The 22,000-nt window shown below is 34.4% G+C and overlaps 2 protein-coding genes across 7 annotated transcripts in view; one reads left to right on the top strand and one right to left on the bottom strand.

Moving 5' to 3' along the window:
• Positions 1–22,000, top strand: part of LOC132197685 (transcription factor HES-1-B-like) — a 201,888-nt gene that overhangs the window by 150,751 nt on the left and 29,137 nt on the right. For 4 of the 6 annotated variants that reach the window (XM_059621139.1, XM_059621140.1, XM_059621137.1 and 1 more), the window contains one exon: positions 8,724–8,759. The exons of the other annotated variants lie outside the window; for them this stretch is intronic. The gene's annotated coding sequence lies outside the window, so the exon portion shown is untranslated. The remainder of the gene's footprint in view (positions 1–8,723; positions 8,760–22,000) is intronic. 6 annotated transcript variants of the gene reach the window in all.
• Positions 15,026–16,782, bottom strand: LOC132197764 (trypsin delta-like). Its single transcript, XM_059621292.1, has 5 exons — positions 16,672–16,782; positions 15,859–16,273; positions 15,711–15,809; positions 15,338–15,486; positions 15,026–15,285 (listed from the first exon to the last, which is right to left on the bottom strand). The coding sequence occupies exons 1-5, from the start codon at positions 16,717–16,719 to the stop codon at positions 15,106–15,108; spliced, it is 891 nt and encodes a 296-aa protein (XP_059477275.1). The 5' UTR covers positions 16,720–16,782; the 3' UTR covers positions 15,026–15,105.

The following is a 22,000-nucleotide window of genomic DNA, read 5'->3' as shown; positions in this document are numbered from 1 at the left end:
GGGAGATGCACGCCAACGATAATAACCAGAGCGCCCCATGTTATTATAATAATATGGCCTGCGAGTGATCATGCATTATGGGCTGCTCACTTTGCACCACGTCAACTTAATTACTGCAAAAAGGCGGCGGCGACTATAGAAGGTGAGAGCTGAAAATAAGTTTAGCTCTGAGCGTCGACTTAATTAAATTTAGATTTATCATATGTGCATAAATCTTGTCTAGATTAATGCCCTTTTTATAAGGCAAACTAATAATTTTTACAAACAAACGTTTCTTTGATTTTTGCTTGATTAATATTTGAATTTTGAATTATTCTCTTTTCATGTTTAATTAATATTATTAGAATTGAAGCTCGATAAATCATTCATTTTCTTTGCCCAATTTGAGCAGATTTGAGCCATCTCGGCAATCAACTTTAAACTAATTTTATCACTATTTTCATCCAATTGACGAAAGATTTATTAAAAAAAAAAAAAAAAAATGCTGAAATTCAATTGCATTATTTTGGCCAGTTTTTATTTTAAGAATGGAGATATTTTAACGCAATCTTATATTTTGCGTCTTATTTCAAGCGTTTTATATAATTTATACAAGTATGATTTATTCAATTATCTGCTGCAAGACGATTTTCATTTTCAATGATTAACGACGCAAAAGCACGCGGTCGCTCGGAGCACGCATGCGAGCGAGCATCTCTCAAAATATGCACCCGTGGCTTTTTTCCAAGATGCAGCGCAGGTAAAATTACACGCAATGATCCGCGTCGTAAATCAAAGGCGATTTCGGGGAAAGGAAGCGGTGCATCACTATATTATATTATTCTTTTCCAGCCTGTCCGCGCACCTTATTAGGATAATGAGACTGATCTGCTTCTGATGAATATTCAATTAGATCCGTCGCAAGAAAACTAAACGCTTCACCTCGCACCCGCGGCCAAATCAGCGGGGAACAATAATTATATTGTTCTGCGGTTGGCCACTGCAGTTATAATTCATTGGGCTGCCTAGCCAAGGCCTAGGAGGAAAATAATTATGCAGTTGAATAATCAAGCAGAAAATTATGTTTCATAGTTTTAAATTGAATAACATTTTGTAGAATGTGATGAACATGGAATCTTTCAAGAAAAATAATTGCGTTAGGAATTTTATCTATATTTACAAAGAAAAAATTTGTTTTTTACTAATTGATATATTACAGGCACATAGACTACATAATTATACATCATTGTAGATACAAAAAAAGCACTTATTTTTTAAAATTATATTCCAAACCTCAAAGTGTTTGAATTGAGTACTCTAGGAAAATAATCGATACATTTCCAGGCCTCCATTCTCTCGAAGATAACCAATAAAAATAAAAAATCGATCGCTTAAATTAATTTGTGAGCTTCTGATAACAATTTTGAAATTTGGTTACATCAAATTAAAGAATACTAAACATTTTCCAGAGCTGAAAAAGATTAATATTATCTAAATACATTCTATACTATTTCTCACTTTTGCATCATGTTTTTTTTAGCTTATAATTTACATAGCAAAAAGGCTTCTCCTTTTTAAGTCTATAATGGATTACTTGTTGGGAAAAATCTTCTAAAGAGGATTACTCTAAGTAAAATTATTTATCAACCAATATTTGGCATGGTCAAAATTTTTACTGTGCATTATAATCCAGATGCTTATTCCTCTCCATGAGTTACAGGATTAACAATTAATCCATTATATGAGCGAAAATTTTCTATGTGCAAGTTATTAGTATTTTAGAATTCATCACTTCAAAAAAATCCCATCGATAAATATCAGCTCGTTAATACGCGCCAAATTTCACATCTTATACCAAAAATGCTCTTTGACGCCCTGACGAGGCCTGTCATCATCATGTGCTTGACTTTTATAAACCACAAATCTTTTCTAATCCGCGAACACGAAAAATGTATTTTCCCACTGAGGAGAGGATATTCAGTCACGCGCCACCTTGGCTCGCCAATTTGATCTGCCTCGTGGCCCATCCGTCCGATCACCTGCTTTGATTTTTATTTTATAACTCGCCTCTCTCTCTCTCTCGTTCGGCACCGCGGCCTCCAAAGCAAAAACAACGTAGTATATCGCTTTTTAATGGAGGCCATTATCTATTTTAATCAGTGCGGCATCTCGTCCGTTTGACTGAATGGAATTTAAATTTCATTCTCCTTCGGGAGAGCTTTGATCTGATTACTTTAAAACCACCAGAGTGAGCAGCGTTTTAATAAGATGGGATAACAGTTCTTGGAATAAAACATCCAAATATGTTAATAATAAAGAACTCGATTTTAATTTATGCACTTTTTAATTTCCGAATTAATTAATTTTAGTATCGATAACGTGTAATAACTTTGCATTTTATGAATTTTAATGATATATCCAGGTACACGTTGCTATGTTTGTTTAAATTTGAAAGCAACACTGCACTTAACAGAAAAATAAAAGTGGCCTGAAAGGAGAGACAAATTAACAATAATTTGATTTTTTTTTAAACCATTTGAGCAGAAGAAGAAAACCCATTTTTGAATAAAATCATATTATTAAAATTTATTATTTCATAAAATAGGAATGACAAATAAATATATTTATATGTATCATTTCATTTCTAAAAAAATTCACTCTAAAATATTTTCATATACATCAAAATTTACCTGTTAAAATCGCTGAAAATTCCTTATGGTGAAACCTAATATTTATACTTTCTTCTTGTCGGTGAATTCCTTCAAAGGTTTCGTGGCCCAAGTTTGTTTAGATATCTCGACATTTGATAACTTTTGGCAACAGCTTGTCGAGAGGCACATTTTCTTTTTCCTCCGAAGACCGTCAGCAGGCCGGCTAGATAAATTCTAGTCCATTTATTTGCATCAGGTCAGCGACTCTGGCCAATTCCCCATCAAAAGAGGGGCCAGTTCTGGGATTGCACCGACCGACGGTGGTCCTCTCGCATCCCAGAAAGGAAGCGGCCCATCACTGGCCCGCTAATGAACGCGCCTCTCTTGTGCATCTGATTATTTTCGAGAGAGATAGAGATGCACCTGGCGCTAGAAAAAATCTGCCGTGGAGCTAAAAGGCCCTGCGAAAGGAGCAGGAAACGCACTCTAGCGAGAGCCTTGGGCTATTTTTTGTTTTGAATTCCTTCGCGCCTGAAAGAAAAATTATCAGCTGTTGCTTATTGTGACTCCGTGGAATTTGATTCAAACAGGTGACGCTCGGTGGTTTCGCCAGAGATGAATTATGATTATGTGCGGAAAGTTCAATTTGGTGGGTAAAAAAATCCTTAGAGGATTATGTTTCTGTCGGGATAAAGAATACAAGCGGAAAAAATATTTATAAAAAGAGGAGATGAATGATGATAAATTAAATTTTTAGTCTTCAAAGATTTAGTAAGAATAATTTAACTTTAATCAAGTATTTGTAGAACTATTATTCTTCAATAATTTTACTTCTAGTTCATTTAATTTTGCTTCAAATTTTATAACAAATTTAATACAAATCCAGTCCTGTTAAAATTAAATAAGATATTTCTAATTATATTAAATAATATTAATTAATATAAAATTATGCTTATAATTTTATGAATTTTAATTTCAATAGCTTTGTGCAATTAGAAAAATTACGCACTATGATCCTCAAAATTTTTTGATAAACTGACACAGGGAATAAGATATAATCACACAGCATTCCCAGAAGTGACCTCAGAAAAATATATAATTCAGAAAATAGTGCGAGCTCGTTATGGAATAAAAATCTTGTCTCATATTAAGGAAATTTACAATCTTGCAGCGGCAATCTCTTCATTTCCTAGAGTCTCAGACGTGGTGGTGAAAAGTCTCATCAGCCAAGATGCTGCTTTCACAGCGTGTTCACACAAAAAGCAGTCGTCGCGGCTGCTTTTGTGTGACTGATATAATTTCATTAAAAACCGAGTGTTCTGGGAGAAAAAAACTCAGCACGAAACTTCCTAGCTGCTTCCAGATAAAATCAGATTTATGCCTTTATATAATTCTTGCACAGGACGCGCGTGAAACATGGCTTTCGGCGTGACTTGTTTGTTTTCTGCACAAAAAAGCAACATTTTCACCCACATGATACACTTTTTACAAACAGCAGGCGAAATTCCGCCTCACAAGCTTTCTTTTCCAGAGTTAATTGCTTTGATCTTGCAATAAATTTTTTTCTATATATTAAATCTCAACAATGTTATATTATGAAAAAAATTGCCGCGCTTTGAAGCCTTTTTCTTTTCATAAAAATTGTTTTTGATAAATATAAGAAGCATACTTATGTAAAGTCAATACGTTTTGAGTCTTCTTTTCTTTTTCTGAATAAAAGAATCATCTGATAAGAAAACATTATGATTTTTAATTGGCTAACTTAGTTAAGACTAATTCCAACTTTAAACCGATTAAAACGTAATCGTTGGAGTAAAATGTGTATCTTTCAATTTCATCCTTAATTTAATTTGAATATTTTAACACTCAATAGAGTCGTTCGGTGTTGAAAGGAGAACACTTCTGAAGTATGCAAATTTCACTCACATAATTATGCATACAAATTATAAATGTCACATCAAACGGCGGTCCTAGTGCGGTGTTAGTATTTATTTTACACATAACCCGCTGCCGACCCATTTCGAGGCAAGAGGAGCAATTGGGCGCAAATTTATAGTCTCGTCTAATTGGAAAAAACCATCGGCCGCGCCGTCGCCACTCCGCAATTATCATTCTAATGTGCAAAATAAATAAACAAGCCATCACGCGACGAGAGGCGAGTGCAAAGCTATTGCGCCATTACCATATTATAGCAATTGCCACCTTGGTCGCCGATTTGCATTCAAATGGTCTAAACTACATTTGATGAAACTCACGCCAGGTGAGATCTGCGCCGTTAAACAAATCCGATAAAAATTCTGAGGTGGCCAAATTTTGATTAAATTTTATTTGCCAATCTATTACAATGTGAACGTGCGTTGAGGAGTTTGAAACGTTTAAACTGTATTTTTTATATTTGACTTAAAAGTTATATTTTTTCAAAAGTGTAAATTATAAGTATTATATCTGATAATTTGATTATAATAAATAATTTTTCAAAATTTTCTTTTAATATATTTGAGGCAATTAAGTAAGAATATTAACTTATAAATGCAAAAAATTATAATTGAACCCAAAATTAAGTAAAAACACATTTGCAACTAAATCATCTGTTCTTGAAGCCGAGAGTCATTGTTGGGCTATTTTATTTCCTGTTAAATATTATTCGCAGATTCTTTTTTAATTTTCTAATCTTTTTATTAATTACTTAAACTTGTGTTCTTTTTAAATACCAAAAAATTCCCATTAGTGTCTCAAGAAATTACAGAATTCCAGCAAGATGGCACAAACTTGCTGCATTTTATGCATCACGCATTACAGAGACAATTAAGGAAGCCGAGATTGCTTCGTCTGTCTTGAACGATTGTTAATGTTATAAAAGACTTTTTAATTTATGCATATTATGTCATGTGAACGTCTGAAATTCAGTTTATTGATGAACGCAGTTGAACTGAAATAGCATAAGATACAATGCTATTGTTCATAAGAATGTGATTTAATTTAAAATATCACTATACAAGAAATGTTTCAAATTTGTCCAATTTTTTTCATTCCGATTTAAGAACAATCTTAAAATCACATTAAATGGCATAATAAGCAGCTTTGATGAAAACTGTCATAGTCATGTTGCTAATATCGACTCCATCTGCCACAGAATGCCTAAGCTCATGGCTCTTCGAGTTGAGTTCATTGAATTTTATTTATTATTCTTGTTCTTAATCGCGGCTCATCTGCGAAGGAATGCTTTTCGCTCCACTTTTGGACACAAAAGGGTGCACGCACGCTTCTCTTCTCTTTTATTTGATAGAATCTCGCGAAAATAACACGCCGCGGATTCTACAGTAAACTCGCAACATGCAATTTGCTTTTACGACCTTGCGAAACTGGACGAGTCGATTGTAAATTGTGCCTAAACAGGACCGCGCGATAACATTACCTTAAACAGCCGCAACTTTCGATTTATTATACACACTGATTTAATGTCCGAGTTCGTTTTGTTAAACGAATTTTATGTGCACTGACGTTTGACCGCAACGGCCAAAAAAGAGAGACGAGCTATATTTTTTCCTCGGCCTGGCGATGAAATATTGCAGTTTCATTGCTCAAACAAGAGGCGTGAAATTTCAAAATATTGCCCAGATTTTTCTCCAGCACGCACGTGTTTACCGAAGAACAGGAAGAAACGCATACAATTTTTCGGCGTGAAATCCGAAACGTGATGTTGGCAAAGCAAAGCGAGATTATTATCTCAGCCGCGCGAAATAACAAAAATACACATTGAATTCTGCGGGAGAATCGAAAGTGAAAAAATAACACCACAGCACGCGGCGGCAACCTTAATGGTGATATTTTCGAGATGTGTGACTGGCCATGTGCGACGAGGATCAGCAGCTTATGCAGCGGTGATTTAGCCACCTTCAAAGGAGCAATAACGAGACGGATGGACAGGAAAATAATGTATTAAAAAGACGCCGCCCTTTAAAGACGAGTAAAAAGCCTTCGAGACACGCGCAGCTGCGTGCGCTCCGGTCCGTCGGAGATCAGCTGAAAGATATGAATCACTCACCGTATCAGCAATGAATGGGACTATGGACTTTTCATTTGATAAAATAGGTGAAGTAGAAAAATCTGAGGCAAATTAAGGAAATTCCACTCAATGTGTGCGTATAAAAATAATATGAGAGATGTGTTATAGGAACTTGAGGAGATATTCTCTGTGACCAACTGATACAGCGTTTTTTTTCTAAATACAAAATTTCAAGAATAATGAGGGCCGAAGTTTTAAGTTTAAATATTTGATAAAACTATTGATTTGATTGTAGCAAGCATTAATTTTGCATAATCTTTATTTGATCTTTAAATTTAATTGTAAAAAACATTTATGATTTTACTTTTTTTTTAATTTAACTTATCGTAAACTATTTAGTAAGTCAAATATATTATTTTATATTTTAATTGTAATATTTATTCAGCCAGGGATTTGTTTGATTTATATCTTTGATGTACTTTTAATTTTTATTTTTTTGGCCAAATTTTCATTGCTTTTATGTGTTAATTTTTTCCATTAATTGAGATTGCGCTTTGAATTATAAATATATCCCCATTAATTTTATTTTGAGCGTTAAAATTCAATGTTGTATTAATAGAACCCATTAGAATATCGTCAAATTTTATATATATTTATATCATGTAGCCACATAAACACATGTGAAATATTTGTAATACAATTAGAAGGAAATTACTTAAGCATTAGTAGACCTCTCACATAAAGAGAAACTAATTTGGCCAAATTACGGGCCACCTGTATATTAATTTCATTATACGCACGCCATCACGGACGGCTCAAACTTAGATTATTTATCGGCGTCTTTTTCTCACACCGGCAAACTCACGTGCATGACGTGTATTAGCAGTAGCGATGCAAACAAAATTCATGCAACAGGTGTTTGTTCATTTTTCTCACCGCGGCGGACGCTGCACGAATATTTTTTTTTCTTTTTCATTACTCGCGCACACACGCGGCCGAAAATTCCGTTCTCACACCGGCGAGTTAGAGGAATTATTAATTTACGCCAAGTTATATCGATCGTGTTTTTCGTTCCAGAGGGTAGTCATTACTGCTTACTTTTGAAGAGAAAGATCTCACGATCGATGATGCGTGATGGATGCGAGATAGAAATGGGAGAAATCAAAGTAAGGCAGCCGTCTGACCAAACGCAGATCGGCTGAGAAAAAAAAACGCGGCACAGTTTCTTGCGGGAAACGTGGGAAGAGGCCGGTATTTAGCTGCCAAAATGTAGGTGCAAATATTTTAGCTAGAAAAAGGTTTTCAATTGAATAAAATATAATTTATAAACATTCATTTCGTTTTAGAGCCCAAGGCAGGTTGTTTGATTTTGATTCTGATTAGACAAAACAATCCCATGTTCTATTCAGATTATAAAAATATTTTTCCTTCCTCGTTTATCTCATTTCTAAAATAATCTTATATAATATAGTTAGTGCGCTTATGCAACCAGTGCAACTTCAGTTCATTTTCCATTGGGGTGCCTGCCAATATCTTCCTTTCTCCAAACGCAAACGTGAGGTTTTTTTTGCCTGCTTTGAACAAACTCGGAGTGGAAAGTAGCGCCAATAAATTTGATCATTCGCCACATCGAAAGGTGCAATCTGCTGCAAACGAGGAGGATAATTTATTGTTTTCGTGTTGCGGGAACAGCGAAGTGACGGATGTTCTGCCAAAAAGAAGTTGAAGAAAAGTTGCACCCCGCGTCCCGCGCCGCGGCACGATCGTCGTGCACGATCGCGATACATCACCGCAGCGCGCGGCTTTCGCATGTGTGTGTACAAAACACCTGTTAGCGCAATTACGAACAGACATTACTCATCTTTGAAATTGACCGCGTGTGGGAATGCGGATTCCAGCTTCCCACAGGAGAAAAAATTCCTTTCACGTCGTGACTTGTGCGTGGAAATAATAATATTTGGATCGATCCAAATATTTTTCCCATAATATTCATTTTTTTAATCAGCCGCTTTTAAAACAATAAAACATATTCAATTTTGTTAATTTTATTAAGGAAAAAAATTCATTATTAAAAACTTTGATTACAGGAATTTCCCCTTCTGTGCCAACTTCACCGATTATTGGTGAGTACAATCTATTTAAGTTTATTTCTCTATTTTTTTAATTAAAAAAAAGTAGATATATGCAACTGCAAGAAAACATCTATAAGTGGTGTTGAAGCAAACGATATCAGTTAGGACTAGATGGAAAACCTTGAATTCTAAAAGAAATTTGGAGTTGGACAAAAAATTTGAGTGAGTTACATTTTAAAATAGCGTAGATAAAATTATTGGGAAAACATTCGATTGAAATCAACATTGACCACAAATATTCCGTGTGAGAGAAATTTGGAAGCGCCTTGATTTATTTTGGGAATTGTGGCATAGTTTATGGGAATCTGAAATTGATCTCGCCCTGTGAGCTATCAGGTGTATGGTATAATGCAAATCGACGCTAATTATTTTTTACCGATTCAAGGCGAAACTTGATCTTTTATTGGCTCGCAGCACGCCAGGGAATTTAAATGCAAACTGGCATGCAGCGAATGAGATCATCTCTCTTGAGAAGAAGCAAATTTTTCCGTTTGGCTCCGCGAGCTAATCACTTTTCATGCATGGTCATCAATTAGTCCGTGGCGTGCCTGCCAATTATTGGCGTTATTACCCGACGCGGCCGGCGCGCAGTGAGTGAATATTTGATTACGTCTGCTCGCCAAAAAAGGCGATGAAAATTACGCACGGCGCACCTTATATTAATTTATCCTGTGTGTATAATTTGCAAACAAGTCGGACGCTAAAAACAAAATTTAGAAAAAGACCAAAGCGTTTCTTGTAGAACCAGTTGATATTTTAACTCTTGATTCTAAGTGTCACATTTTGCTTCTTTCGATCTGATCTATGTGATTTAAATTCGTGCCAGTTTTTATACAGAAATGAAGAAAAAAAATAAATAATTCGATTATTTATTTTTTGAGGGACTTGACTCGCTTGACTCGAGCGGTTCGCTTAAATCGCGCGGCTCGATTAAATCGTGCGATTCTTAATTTCATTATTAAAACTCGTAATTTCCACCTGCAATTAAATCTTTGTGGAACCCCAGCATTCACTCATTGGCTTCAATGACTGTCAAATCATGTGTCGATGCTGCCCATTTCCTCCCCATACTACCCTGGCCCCACCTTTTGCCTCCATGTTATTTATTTGCCAACTTCCATTTTTGCCAATTTCCACTTAGTTAGGAAACTTCTACCCCCCCCCCCCCCATATTTTTAGATCATTTCATATAAAAATGTGATGAAATTATTAAGCCACTCAAGAATTTTAATGATTGCATTGGATTGAAAAATTTAGCCATAAGATATTTTTCTTTTAGTTAAAAAAATTTTTTTTGGTACCCTCAAAAATACTTAGACGTTTGCACATTTCGAAATGTATAAAATCAAATTAACAAAAAAAAATTCTATCCAATACTCCCACAAACAGCTCAGTTAGGAGGCTATTTTTAGTTTCATTTGCTCATTTTGTTCCATTTTGTTCCATTCATCCAGAAAATTTCAGATAAACAAATTTAAAAATAACCAACATTCTCATGCTTTTTTTCTAGCTTCTAATGGGAAAAATTAGAGAAAATCATATCATCCGCTCAAAGAAATAAGACGCTTACTATGTTTTGACAGGTGGCACTAATTTTTAAATCGTGCTCATTCGCTCGAAAATCGTAATTATGATGCAAAATTTCACTTGAATCCGTCAAAAGTATTTTCCATTGTAGAAGTTTTCAGGAAATCGCAGCCACCTGGAGCGTTATTTGTATAAATATTTTTGTGGAATTTCTTCTGTTATAATAATGACAGTTTTTTTAGCTCCTACAAAAAATAATTATCATCTCTTGACGATTCAATCTGCTGCTCTCGGGAGCTTCGGATTTTTCAGCTGAACGCTGCATTATCTCTCATTAGAGGCAAACACACTCTCGAAAAAGGAATATTTTCGGCCTCGAGAAGGAGAACAGTTGGGCGTCTTTTTGTAAAAGTTTCGCTTCTTTGTGCGGTGACCACACGTCGATTTCCTAGAAATATGATCGTGCGTTTATGTGGACTAATGTTTGTCCCCGCCATTAATTTTTTTTTTGTCTGTCCACTTCACGCGGCCGATAATTTAGACGTGCCTGCTTGAATTTAAAAGAATAAATTTTGGTCCTCAGAGAAATGCTGGTATAGAGACAAGTGGTTTTCTTTCATTTTATTAAAGCGTTCTCCAATAATAAGAAACGTATAAATTTTTTGCTCGCTCGCGCGCAGGCCGGATAAATAATGAATAGCATGACACGGGATAATAAACAATTAGTATTGCTCAACGTTATTTGTTACCCGAGACAGCTGAGAAATAATCTTGATATCATGTGTGTAATATTTCAGTGCCAACCTTTGGCCCCGAATGCGGCGCACAAGGTCACTGACGAAAACACACAAGTTCATCACTTTTGCTGGATTTAGGACCTGAAACCCATTCCTCTTTCAAACGCAAGAGATTAATCTAAAAATTTAATTTAATTACCTAGATATTTACAAGAACTTAAATATTTTATGCTTGTGTCGTCACTTACAATTAGGCAAATTTTCTAATACTTGAAGTTGCACCTCAAGTTATTTATCGAAGTGGAATATGTAAAACTGGCGCCAGTAACCAATTTTATATTTAATGTAATTTTTATTTTCACCCTACAAGACCTTTGACCAAGATTTAAAAATATAAAACGATTAAACGTTATTTAACATTAAAAGCTAATTTTTTTTATTAAATATAGCGGAAGTTTCAACAGTGACATTATTTAGTGATCATTTTAAATTTTATTAAAATTTTATTAAATTTTTTTTATTTATTTGATTATATCCTGTTAATTTTTCAAATTTTTATCCAAAAATTGTCTAATTCAAGTTATAAAAATGAAAGCGAATTTATTGATATTATAATTAATAAAATTCAAATCCAGGCAATCAAACCCTTTCAACAGTAACTTTTGTGATATGAAATAAAATTTTGAATTTAATTAGATAGTAAAAAAGTGCATGTAATGTAAGAATTAAAATTCTTATCAATTTACTTGTGTTTATATATAAAGCCTCTAAAATAATCTAGCAGCGGTCTTGTTATTGTCCAAATTTTGTTTATAACTAATGGAATTTGTGAAGGTTAACAGAGCCACAAATTTGTTTCCAGTCCGATCCCGCCCCTCATAGAGTCTCATCGCATCCGAATTCAATCTCTGCGCACTTAAAATTCCTGATCCTTTTCTTTCGCTTCTTTTAGATCTGATCAAATCAATATTATGGTCACTTGATAGCCGCTATCAGATCTCTCTTTGATACGTAAAATTTATTTATGAGACGAATAAATAATCAAGATTGGAAATTCACAGGTACATACACCTGTGCCCTCCGAGAAAATGAGATGCAGCATTTTTTTACGGCAGCGGCACTAAAATTTAATTTATTTGACTTGTAAATTATAAAAACACAGGTTATGTGCCCGCATGATTGAAAATTTTTAATAGTCATCGCTCTCTCGCCGTTCTGTTAATGGCCCTGATTAAATTTTCGCTCTCGCCGAGAGAGACAAGAACACTCTTCTGGCAGCTGGACCTCGAAAATTCGCACGTACTCGTCTTTTGGTACATGAGAATGATTTGTTTCGCGACGGTTAATAGGATCTTCTACGCCTCCAAAGAAAAAAAAAACTAATTTTAGACTAACAGATATAAAGAGTTGATCGTCTGTTTGTCGCTCATTAAAAGTAATGTAGAGCTATTTGAATAATCTATTAGGCCAGCAGGTATCAATAAAATAAAATTACACGGTCTGCGCAAAATAACAAATGGACAAAAGTGCGTGTTTCTCATTCTGAAACATAGCCCGGCTGAATAATAATTTGTCAGAATCGTTGCAAAATTTATTGTTCTTTATTTGTCCATATTCTTACAATTTCATATATCGATTTATATTAATATTGGCATTATCAATTAATTATTATTATATTAAATTTCATCTCAAAATTTTTTTCCCTCTCAAAATTAAATAACTTAAAAAAATATTAATTAATTTAATAAATAAGAACTTATGAGTTCGCCATACTTGATTGTGATGAGAAAAATGAATTTAATATGGTGACAGGCCAAATATTTTAATTTCTCAGTGGCTCGCACCACATCATTAGACACGGAAGGGTTAAGGAGCCGCGCTCTCACAAAGTCCCAGCAGGGATTTTATTCTCGGTGTAACGCTTCGTGCCCAGCAATAAATTTGAACGAACGAGAGAGACGGCAGTCCGTTTTAGAACATTTATACGAGAGGCAAGGTGCATTTTACATTTTATTCCGTCGGAATATGCTCACGCAGAGTTTGATCTCTTGCATGTTGTATTTTTTGTTCACTCTCACTACGAAGTCCATTTATTATTCAAAACGCTTTTCGGCGCCGACGTCCTGCATCAAACTCTAACAAATTCCCTTATTCGTTTGATGTACGCCGAATTTTCCATTGGCTTCCTGCAAAACGAATTCTCATTTCCGACACTTGCGTTTGTGTCAAAATCTGTCAAAACACTTTTAGTGTGATTTATTATGATGATGGCGAATCCCTCGTGCCGCACGCTTCCTGCCTTAGTCAATGCCCCGCGCGAAAGAAATGAAAAATAAATTGGTAAATAATACTTCCAATGCAAGTCAAATCTCTGCGCCTACCGCAAAAAAAGTTAAGTTGAAGTAACTTTTTGAATAGCATTTCCCTTTTATTAAATTAATTGAATTATTTAAGCTTTAAAAATATTGGTTCTTCAATCAGTTAAAATTAAGTTGTGCTACATTTTATTTTATTGATTTCTTCAATTTTATTACTTTGAATTCATCTGTACAAACTTTTTAGAAACATTAATTGCAAAATATTTGTATTTTGCTGAACAATTTTTGAAAAAATGCATGTTTCCACAATTTGAATCTTTTTCTTCAGATTTTAGTTTTTATGGTTCAATTCGTCCATGCTACAGCTATTTAATAATGCATGTATGTATTACTTATTTGTTTATTTCTTCCGTAGCTTTTTTTAATAATATATCTTTTTTTAAGTATTTAAAGTTCATCTCTACATTGAAAAACAAAAAAGGTAATTCAAATGAAGTGGAAAATCCTCTCACCTGCACAATTAATTCTATCGAAAAACATCAGGGCGGAGGCATATAACAAGGGATGGGCAAAAAAAAACTCCACGCTGCGACCAGAAAACGAACATAATTTTTTGTTGGTCGGCTTCTGAAATCGGTGTGAGATAATTACACAGCAGTGACTTGATGAAGTTCAAACAAACTCACACCAGCACTCCGAGCAGCAACACCTTGTCATTATGTAGGAAAAAATAATGTGCGTAGGGATATAAAAATCTCGCAATGCTAATCAATTTTTCAAAGTTCGGTTCGCTTAATCATTGTAATTACGAGTGCGGCTCGCAACCGTGTGTACACAATGAAGATCGCACAACCGGTTATTATGTCAATGAGTAAAAAATACACATCTCTGTGTCTAGCGCAGAATAAAAAAGAGAGACGGCAGAGAGTGTAAGTGACCGACGGCCGGCCGGCGTGAAGTTTTTAGCTTGTTTTACCCTCGGGCTCGGCTGAAGCAGCTTCTGGACGCTATTTTTTTATCCAAAGCTTCAATGATTTTGATACTTTGTATTCAACCAGCAGACTAGAGATTGTTTAATATTCATTTTTTTTTTTCGAATTAAGTCATAAAATTGGTGGCATTATCCAATTTGAAAGTTTTCAAAAAAATTGATAGGAACAAAAAATTTAGAACTGTTCTGGAGACACTCATGTAATTATAATGAAATGCATTAACCATCCATCTATTTTCTAGACACAGAAGTTGTAATTTGTTGCTTTTGAACGAGCAGAATGGATTGATGTCAAATTCGTAAAAGTAAAAAAAAAAAGTGTGTTCTCTTTTTTAATCTTTGATTGGGGCTCAACGGCATAGATGGTAAAGTGTGAGATCTGATCACCTATTTGTAAAAGTTCAAAATGAAAAATTTATTGCAATTAGCTGCAAAAGTGTCTTTATTAATTTTAAATATTTAATTACAATAAAACCACCATTGTAGTGTTAAAAAGCCATAATTTGAATTTAGCGTGTGTTGCAACTAAAATTAATTTTTCATTCGTGTATTTGATTTTCATTTTATTTGAAAAGCGTAAATGTTGGCTGAGGTTAAATAAATGATTATAATTATTCTATGGTTGGAAGTTGCAATAATATTCAAAGACAATTTTTATGTATTGCATTTTATATTATGTTTTAGCCAATATTTATTTGTTCAACATTTGCTTTTTAATTTAAAAAGGATTCAAACAAAACTCTTGATTCTTTACTGAATCACTTTTAAGTACGTCGGGCAATCAGCGTGACATTGTGGATCCAGTCCAGGGCTGCATAAGCACCGACTCTGTAACTGACCTGGGGTGTTGTGACATTGCACGACGCGCTGGTTTGGGTGGCAACAGCAAATATCGTGGAAAGTCCATCCGCTTCCTTTATTAAAACGGCACCTCCAGCATCAGCCTGTTTTTTTATTTCTAAAGTTTGCAGAAATTTGGTTAAAAAAAATTCATACAGTGCACATGACAGCTCCTCCTGAGGGAATGATGCAAGTGGTCGAATTATTGACGGTGACGTTGTTGCTGTTAGAATAGTAGACCGAGCAGTTGCTATTGGTGGCGATGGAGAAATTTGCGTATTGCAACTGAGTGCTGACGTAGCCGGCTATAAAGAATTTTGCGTTGACATTTTTACAGATACTTGAGATTGATTAAGATTTTAGTTCTTAGTTCCTTAGTTTCTATTTAAACTTTGCAGGATTGTGGTCATTTTTACCAAAAATTTGTTTCTTTAAAATTACCCAAGTTTGAGATTTTGTTTGGCAGGTTTCATAATAAAATCTTATACATTCAAATTTGTAGATTTTTAAAAGCTCAAAATTTTTTTACTTGCTGAGAACCATCCCCAGCCGGCAACAACAGCCGAAGCGCCAACATAAGCGTTGTTAACATCAGTGAAGCTTGGCAAGCGAATGGCACCAATGGTTGCTGAATTTAAAAATTATAAAAAATTAATCTCGTAATCAAAATTTTTCACAGCTGAATGTCAGGTCTCCGGCGGTAAGGGTGACGATGGCGATGTCGAAATCAAGGTTGGTCTTGTTGTACTTGGGGTGGATGATTTTGGACGTCGTCAGAGAGCAAAAGGCTCCAGCCTCGGCCGTGAAAAGGGACGTGACGGTCAAGCGCGCAGCACAGACCAGAATGGTGCCCAACTGAAATATCGAGTTTGACTGGACGCAGTGGGCCGCAGTCAGGATTTTGTTGGGTGAGATGATGGAACCGCCGCAGAATTTTGAGGCGTCATAGACCACGCTGACGTGGTGCTTGAACTGACCCAGGACGGACACAGAAACGGACCCAGACGCACCGTAGACTTGCTTGTTGATCACATTGGTCTGTTTTGAGCCGGTCTTGCTCTTAGCTTTTGGTTTCGGAGGCGCAGCAAAAGCCTGATTTTGATTTTTAGCATTTTAATACAATCAAATAAAATTTCAAATTTATCACCCAATCTTTTTCATGCACATGAATTTTTTTTAGACTTTTTGTCACTTTTTGTTAAATAAAAAGCTATAACAAATATTTTTTTGCTCAATTTTTTGCGTTTTAATTAATGCCGGTATTCAAGTTTATCCTTGAAATTTATAATTTTAAACTTATTTTTTACACAAATAAAATTTGAATTCAAAATTAACATTAGTTTTTCTGTTTCCTTAACTTAGATTTTTGGAAACAGGCTAGTTAAAAATTTATCGCAGCATTTCGGGAATTATTTGAAATTTCTCTTTCACTGAACTCATCCGCAATATAAATATTTCAAAATTTTAAATTTAAAAAATAAAATACTCACCTGCACCAGCAGTGCAAGCAAAAGTGCAGACACCAGAAGACTCTTCATGGCTACTATCGCAGTTCTGTCCTGTTTCCAGCTGCAGAAGATGTTTTTCCAAAAACTTTTCACTCTTTTTATACCCAACGACAGACATTAGGTGAAAAACCCACCGCGTCATAAGCAATAATACTTAAAAGTGTATTTTTTTATTGCAATCAATCATATCTGCTTAATGTTCGCACGTGCCTGCTGCCATGACGTGGACTAAATTTTGGTGACGTTCGTCCCGTCAAATTCAGGGACGCAACCAATTTTGTAGGCCTGCGCCTAGAAAAATTGTCAATACATAGCTGAAAGCACTGAAAAAATAATTCTCATTCAGAGTTTCAATGCTCTAATTTGTAAATTATCAAATAAATTTTAGACCCATAAAAAAGTTTATAATAGATAATTATAATAATGGTATTAATTAAAATTCCTTAACATCTACATATTTTCATTTATCCAAAATGGATATTTGAGCTAAAATTTGCTCTTATGTAATTAATTTGGAAAGAAAACGGATTTCTGTTAAGAATTCCTTCGATGAAAAAGTGAAAGATATATAAAATATTTAAATTTTAAATCATAAAAAAAATATTGAATTTAAGCCTCAATTTTTTGTATTTTCTTCCACTTTCAATTAATTTTGTACTAATTCTACTTCATATTATCTAAAACAATAATTCAAATCAATATTGTATTCTATAATTTGGCTGTCTTTTGGCTTGAAATGCTCAACCTCAATTGCATTATTCCAAGATCTTTGGCCGCAAAAAGACCAACAAGAGTCCCGTTAGGCAGGAAAAAACGCACTCTGCTCCTGTCAATGTGCAGGCAGAGTTCATTCATTCATTTACTTCCAGTCCAATAATAGAATAGGACGCTTTTCTAAACAAATCGTACAAAGGGCGCGCGTCACTCCCTCAAATAAAGGAGAATCATCGCTGATAATTTGGAACGGTAAATCTATGCATCTTTTTTAAGGAACGTAATGAGCACGTATAATGGATAGGAAAAGAATTTAAAAAAGAAAAACTCGAAGAGGGTGCTTCCTGATGTGATAAGTGGAGAAGCGTCAGCTGCATTCTCTTAATAATAATGCACGCTGCAGGGTGCACTAACCTTTGAGCGAGGAGATGAAAAAAACCTCGTAAATACGTCAATGGAATTAAATTGGGATAAGCAGCCGGGCAAGAAAAATGTAATATAAATTGTGCCTGGTGTTAATGAAAAAGCTGTCAAATAAATTCTTGAACAAAACCACCAGTTTTATATAAATTATATATTTTTTCATCATTTTACGAGTTTTTGAAGTTCATAAAAAACATTTATTTCACTTCGATTAAATTTAAAATCAATTTCACCAAAAAATTCAATATATTCTCTGCTTCGGAACGATTTTCCCACACGCTTCTCCGAAAGGTATTCGTGCGATGTATATTTAATCTGGCGCCGAAATCTTGTCCGGCGACACAAATTATTGGTCAATGACGCCTATAAATTCATTAAAAAGCCACCCTGATCGTAAATTTCACCGCACGTTGAAACCCAAAACCGGCCAAATTTTTCCCTCCCAGAAAAACGGCGCATTTCATATAAAAATTTCGACTGGACGACAGTCTCATAATTTATTATTGTAAAATATATACAAGAAGTTTTGCAATAAAGAAAACACCACGAGATTCATGAGGAGAGGAAATTCCCAAAGTGCTCGCAGAATGATCTATAATTGGACTTCTGTTCTCGGCGCACACAACTCAATTTATAATCCGCTAATGAGCTGCCTGGCTATTTCTCTCCCCTGAGAGTTATTTTTACGGCAAATTTTTTTTCTCATATTAAACGAAGTGCTCTCCTTCCTGCGCCTTTGCCATAATTAACCAGTTAATTATAAAACCAACCCGCTGAGAAGAAAAAAATCTTGCTCTCCTTGTGACGTTGATATAAGCGCGAGACACAACACGAGGAAAGAAAAATTTATAATGCTAATTTGCGGTTAAAACTTTATTTAAGCTTGACGTTTATATCGCTGAGATTTTAATCGGAGCGGCGCCGAGAAGCGAAATCTTTGAACTGCGCGTTGGATGCGTATTTTTTTACTTTTTTATAATACAATGTAACATAGAACTGCATTTTAGCATTGGAGCGAAGATATCCTCTTTGTCATTTGATAGGTGGAAGTATCAAAATTAAACGTCGTTGATTTTCAAACTCGACGACTCCTTTCCTGTAGGGCTTCTCAGGTTCAGAAGGGCGTGAGCGCCAGACCACCCTGGAAGCGATTTATTTATCCACCCTGAACCTTTCTATATTTTGTTAATCTGATAGAAATATACATGAGTGTTTTGATTGGTTTAATTTTTGGGGTAGCACGAAAAAATATCTAAACATAAAAGTTAAAACAACATTTCAATGAGAGTCGGAAGAATTTGTTTGTATTTACTTCTAAATTTAGTGCTTATATAAAGATTGACTTTTTTGTTTAAAGATTGTTTATTATTTTTTTTATATTCTTTTGAATTATATAAATATATTGAATTATATAATTAATTTATCTTTTATTTGAAATAATTATTATTACAAACACATAAGAAAAAAATACACTTGTATCATCGCAAATTTTACTTAAATAATGAAATTTGAATTAATTTAAAGCATAAATAAATTTCGTAGCAAATTCCATTCTTATCGTTTGGCTAATAAGATAACTCACGTTGCATTGTGTCTTCAGAAAATCAAATTAGCACAGAATTCATTGCAGAATTGTTAATATTATCATTATTTGTTAAACAGAAAATATGTAGTTATTAAATATCTTCTTCACGGTAAACTTGGAACCTTGTATACAAAAGACTTTTGATTCAACTTCCCCCTTTTGCTCTCCCTTGATCCCGTCGCAATTGATGTTGTGTTCAGTGGAGAGAGAAACATTTTTAATTGCCACGCCACTCCTCTCTCTCAAAAGTCACAGTATTCATTTCAAAAGTTTTTATTGTTCAAGTTTCAAGGGAGAGGGTTGTACCTTTAATCTCAAGTGGAAATCACGGCATATCAACTGCTCAAGTGCTGCCGTTCAATTAATCTTATCGAGTGTCAACCCTTGAAAGATTTAAACATGTAACCAACCACCTCGACTCTTTAGAGTTAGTTGAATTCCATTTGTGCGGTTTTGACAGCCGGTCCAACAAAAAGTTGAACGAAGTGCACAGATGCAGGTACACAACGCAATCCTGTATTGTTACTCTGATTGTTGTAGCACAACGACTTCCTTATTATTGCTACCATTTGAGAAACTGCAAGTTAAAAATGATAAGATTTTTACTTGCATTAGGTATAAAAACAATGTAATAAACTCGTTTATCATTTGCGGTTTTTATACCAATAAAGTTGTTCTAAATCTCTTCGATTGCCAATAAAAATAATAATTTTGCTCAATTTTTTCCTATGAAAACACCCAAATATTAACAGTGCATTTCAATGAAACAAATCAGAATAATTCTATTTTCAAGAGGGGCTACAAAAACTAAATTAAAAGGATCGGTTTCCTAGCTGAACCGATCTAAAATACAATTCCTCTCAAGGGCAGTTAATCGTATATATTGCAAAAAATTTCCATTTAGAATAATAATTATGCATTTCTAAATATTTTTTAAACTACAGCCACAATATTTATATATTATATTTAATCTTTTCAATCTTTAATCTCTCAATCAAGGCTTGGAGCAGGAAGATCCACTTTCAAGCATTGACACAGCTTGTGACCAATGTTATAAAGAAATAATTCATCTCTTCTCTCCGATCCAGTTTTCAAACTCATTCGTCTCGGAATAGAGAGGTCTGTGAAGCAGGAAAGAAAGGGTTTTAATAATATATAAAGGTATAGGCGACGCGCTGGCTCTTTACGATTGTGTGCACAGGTGTCAAGAACTGCTTTTGGAAAGCTCCGGGTTCAAACGAGCATCCGCAGCACGCGTTATTTTCCGTGCCCGGCTTTTTTAAATGTACATATTTATTTCGGGGACCGGGAATTTCGTGAGCTCGCATCTCATTATTTGATGGCACGGCGTGATTTTTTTTTATATTCCACGCGTCCGTTTTGGGCGCACTCGGAATTAAGCCACCTCGCATTTCAACACGTTTTTCTTCCCCGCCGGCTGTCGTGAATTAATTCATGTGGGAGTCACAAGGAGATCTCAAGCGTGAGATGACCTTTATTAAAATATTGCTGCAGCACTTCTACGTTGCGTTGCTCCTGCCAGCTGGCTCTCGACGCTGTTGTTTTTCACTCACGAGCGATGCCTTGACAACAAGACCACGGAATAATTTAATTTTGCGTTGACGTTGATTAACTGGTTACAATTCTAATAAGTGAATGAGTTTCGTAATTAAACTTACTTTTAAAAAAATGTAAAATAAAAACAGCCGTAAACGTCATAGCAGATGAAAGTATAACCAAGCCAATTTTCAATGAACTTACATATTTATTTTTTACATTAAATATTTAGTATTAATTAAATTTTGTAATTTAGTAGTTTTTTTTTTATATAATTAGTTTCATATCTCATTAAATAAAAAATACTGCATATTTAATTAAAAAAATTATTACAATATTTTGGCTTTATTTAAAAGCATTACAAGCTTCAAATTTTAAAAACCGTAATAATATTATTTATAAATGTGGAGAACGGCAGGGCCTGAAGCGACAAATAATGTAATTTAAACAATTAATGTGGTATATGATATTTTGTTGTTTTTATTTTTACTTATAACAATTTTTGAAATCTATGACTTTTGTAATTAAATTGTGTGAGTGACTCCTCCACATCAGTAAATTTTGCAAAACATATTTATAGATTTTGAGGAAGATTCTTTAAAATTTCATTGGGTTGATATTATGCAACTCTCATTAGCTGAACATGTTTTTTTTTAAAATGCAATTTTTTAAGGTACCTCAATTTTCAAATATATCAAAATTTAATTATAATCATGCCAAAATAATTTCAATAATTGAAATTAAGACCTATACTTTTTTGTTACATTTTTTTTTGCCTAATTTTGCAATTGCTTTGTTGTTGATCAGCTAATATAGAAGAGAACCCGAAAGAATGAATTTTCGCCTCCAGCGGTGCACACCTTGAGCTGCGCCCGAGCAAAGCTTTAATTTTTTTCTGCACGCTTTCAAGCTAGCAAATTAGAGCCAATTCATCACCGGCGCTGATGGCAGGAATCGCTTTTTAAATGGCCCCTAGAAAAGCAAGCAAAGTATAATTCTCTCACACGTGTCTAATACAAATTGTGGCTCCGT

This window comes from Neocloeon triangulifer, unplaced genomic scaffold (assembly GCF_031216515.1).
Source record: "Neocloeon triangulifer isolate White Clay Creek 2 clone unplaced genomic scaffold, ASM3121651v1 ptg000012l, whole genome shotgun sequence".
NCBI classification, from domain to species: Eukaryota; Metazoa; Arthropoda; class Insecta; order Ephemeroptera; family Baetidae; genus Neocloeon; species Neocloeon triangulifer.
This window is presented reverse-complemented; position numbering and strand designations above follow the sequence as displayed.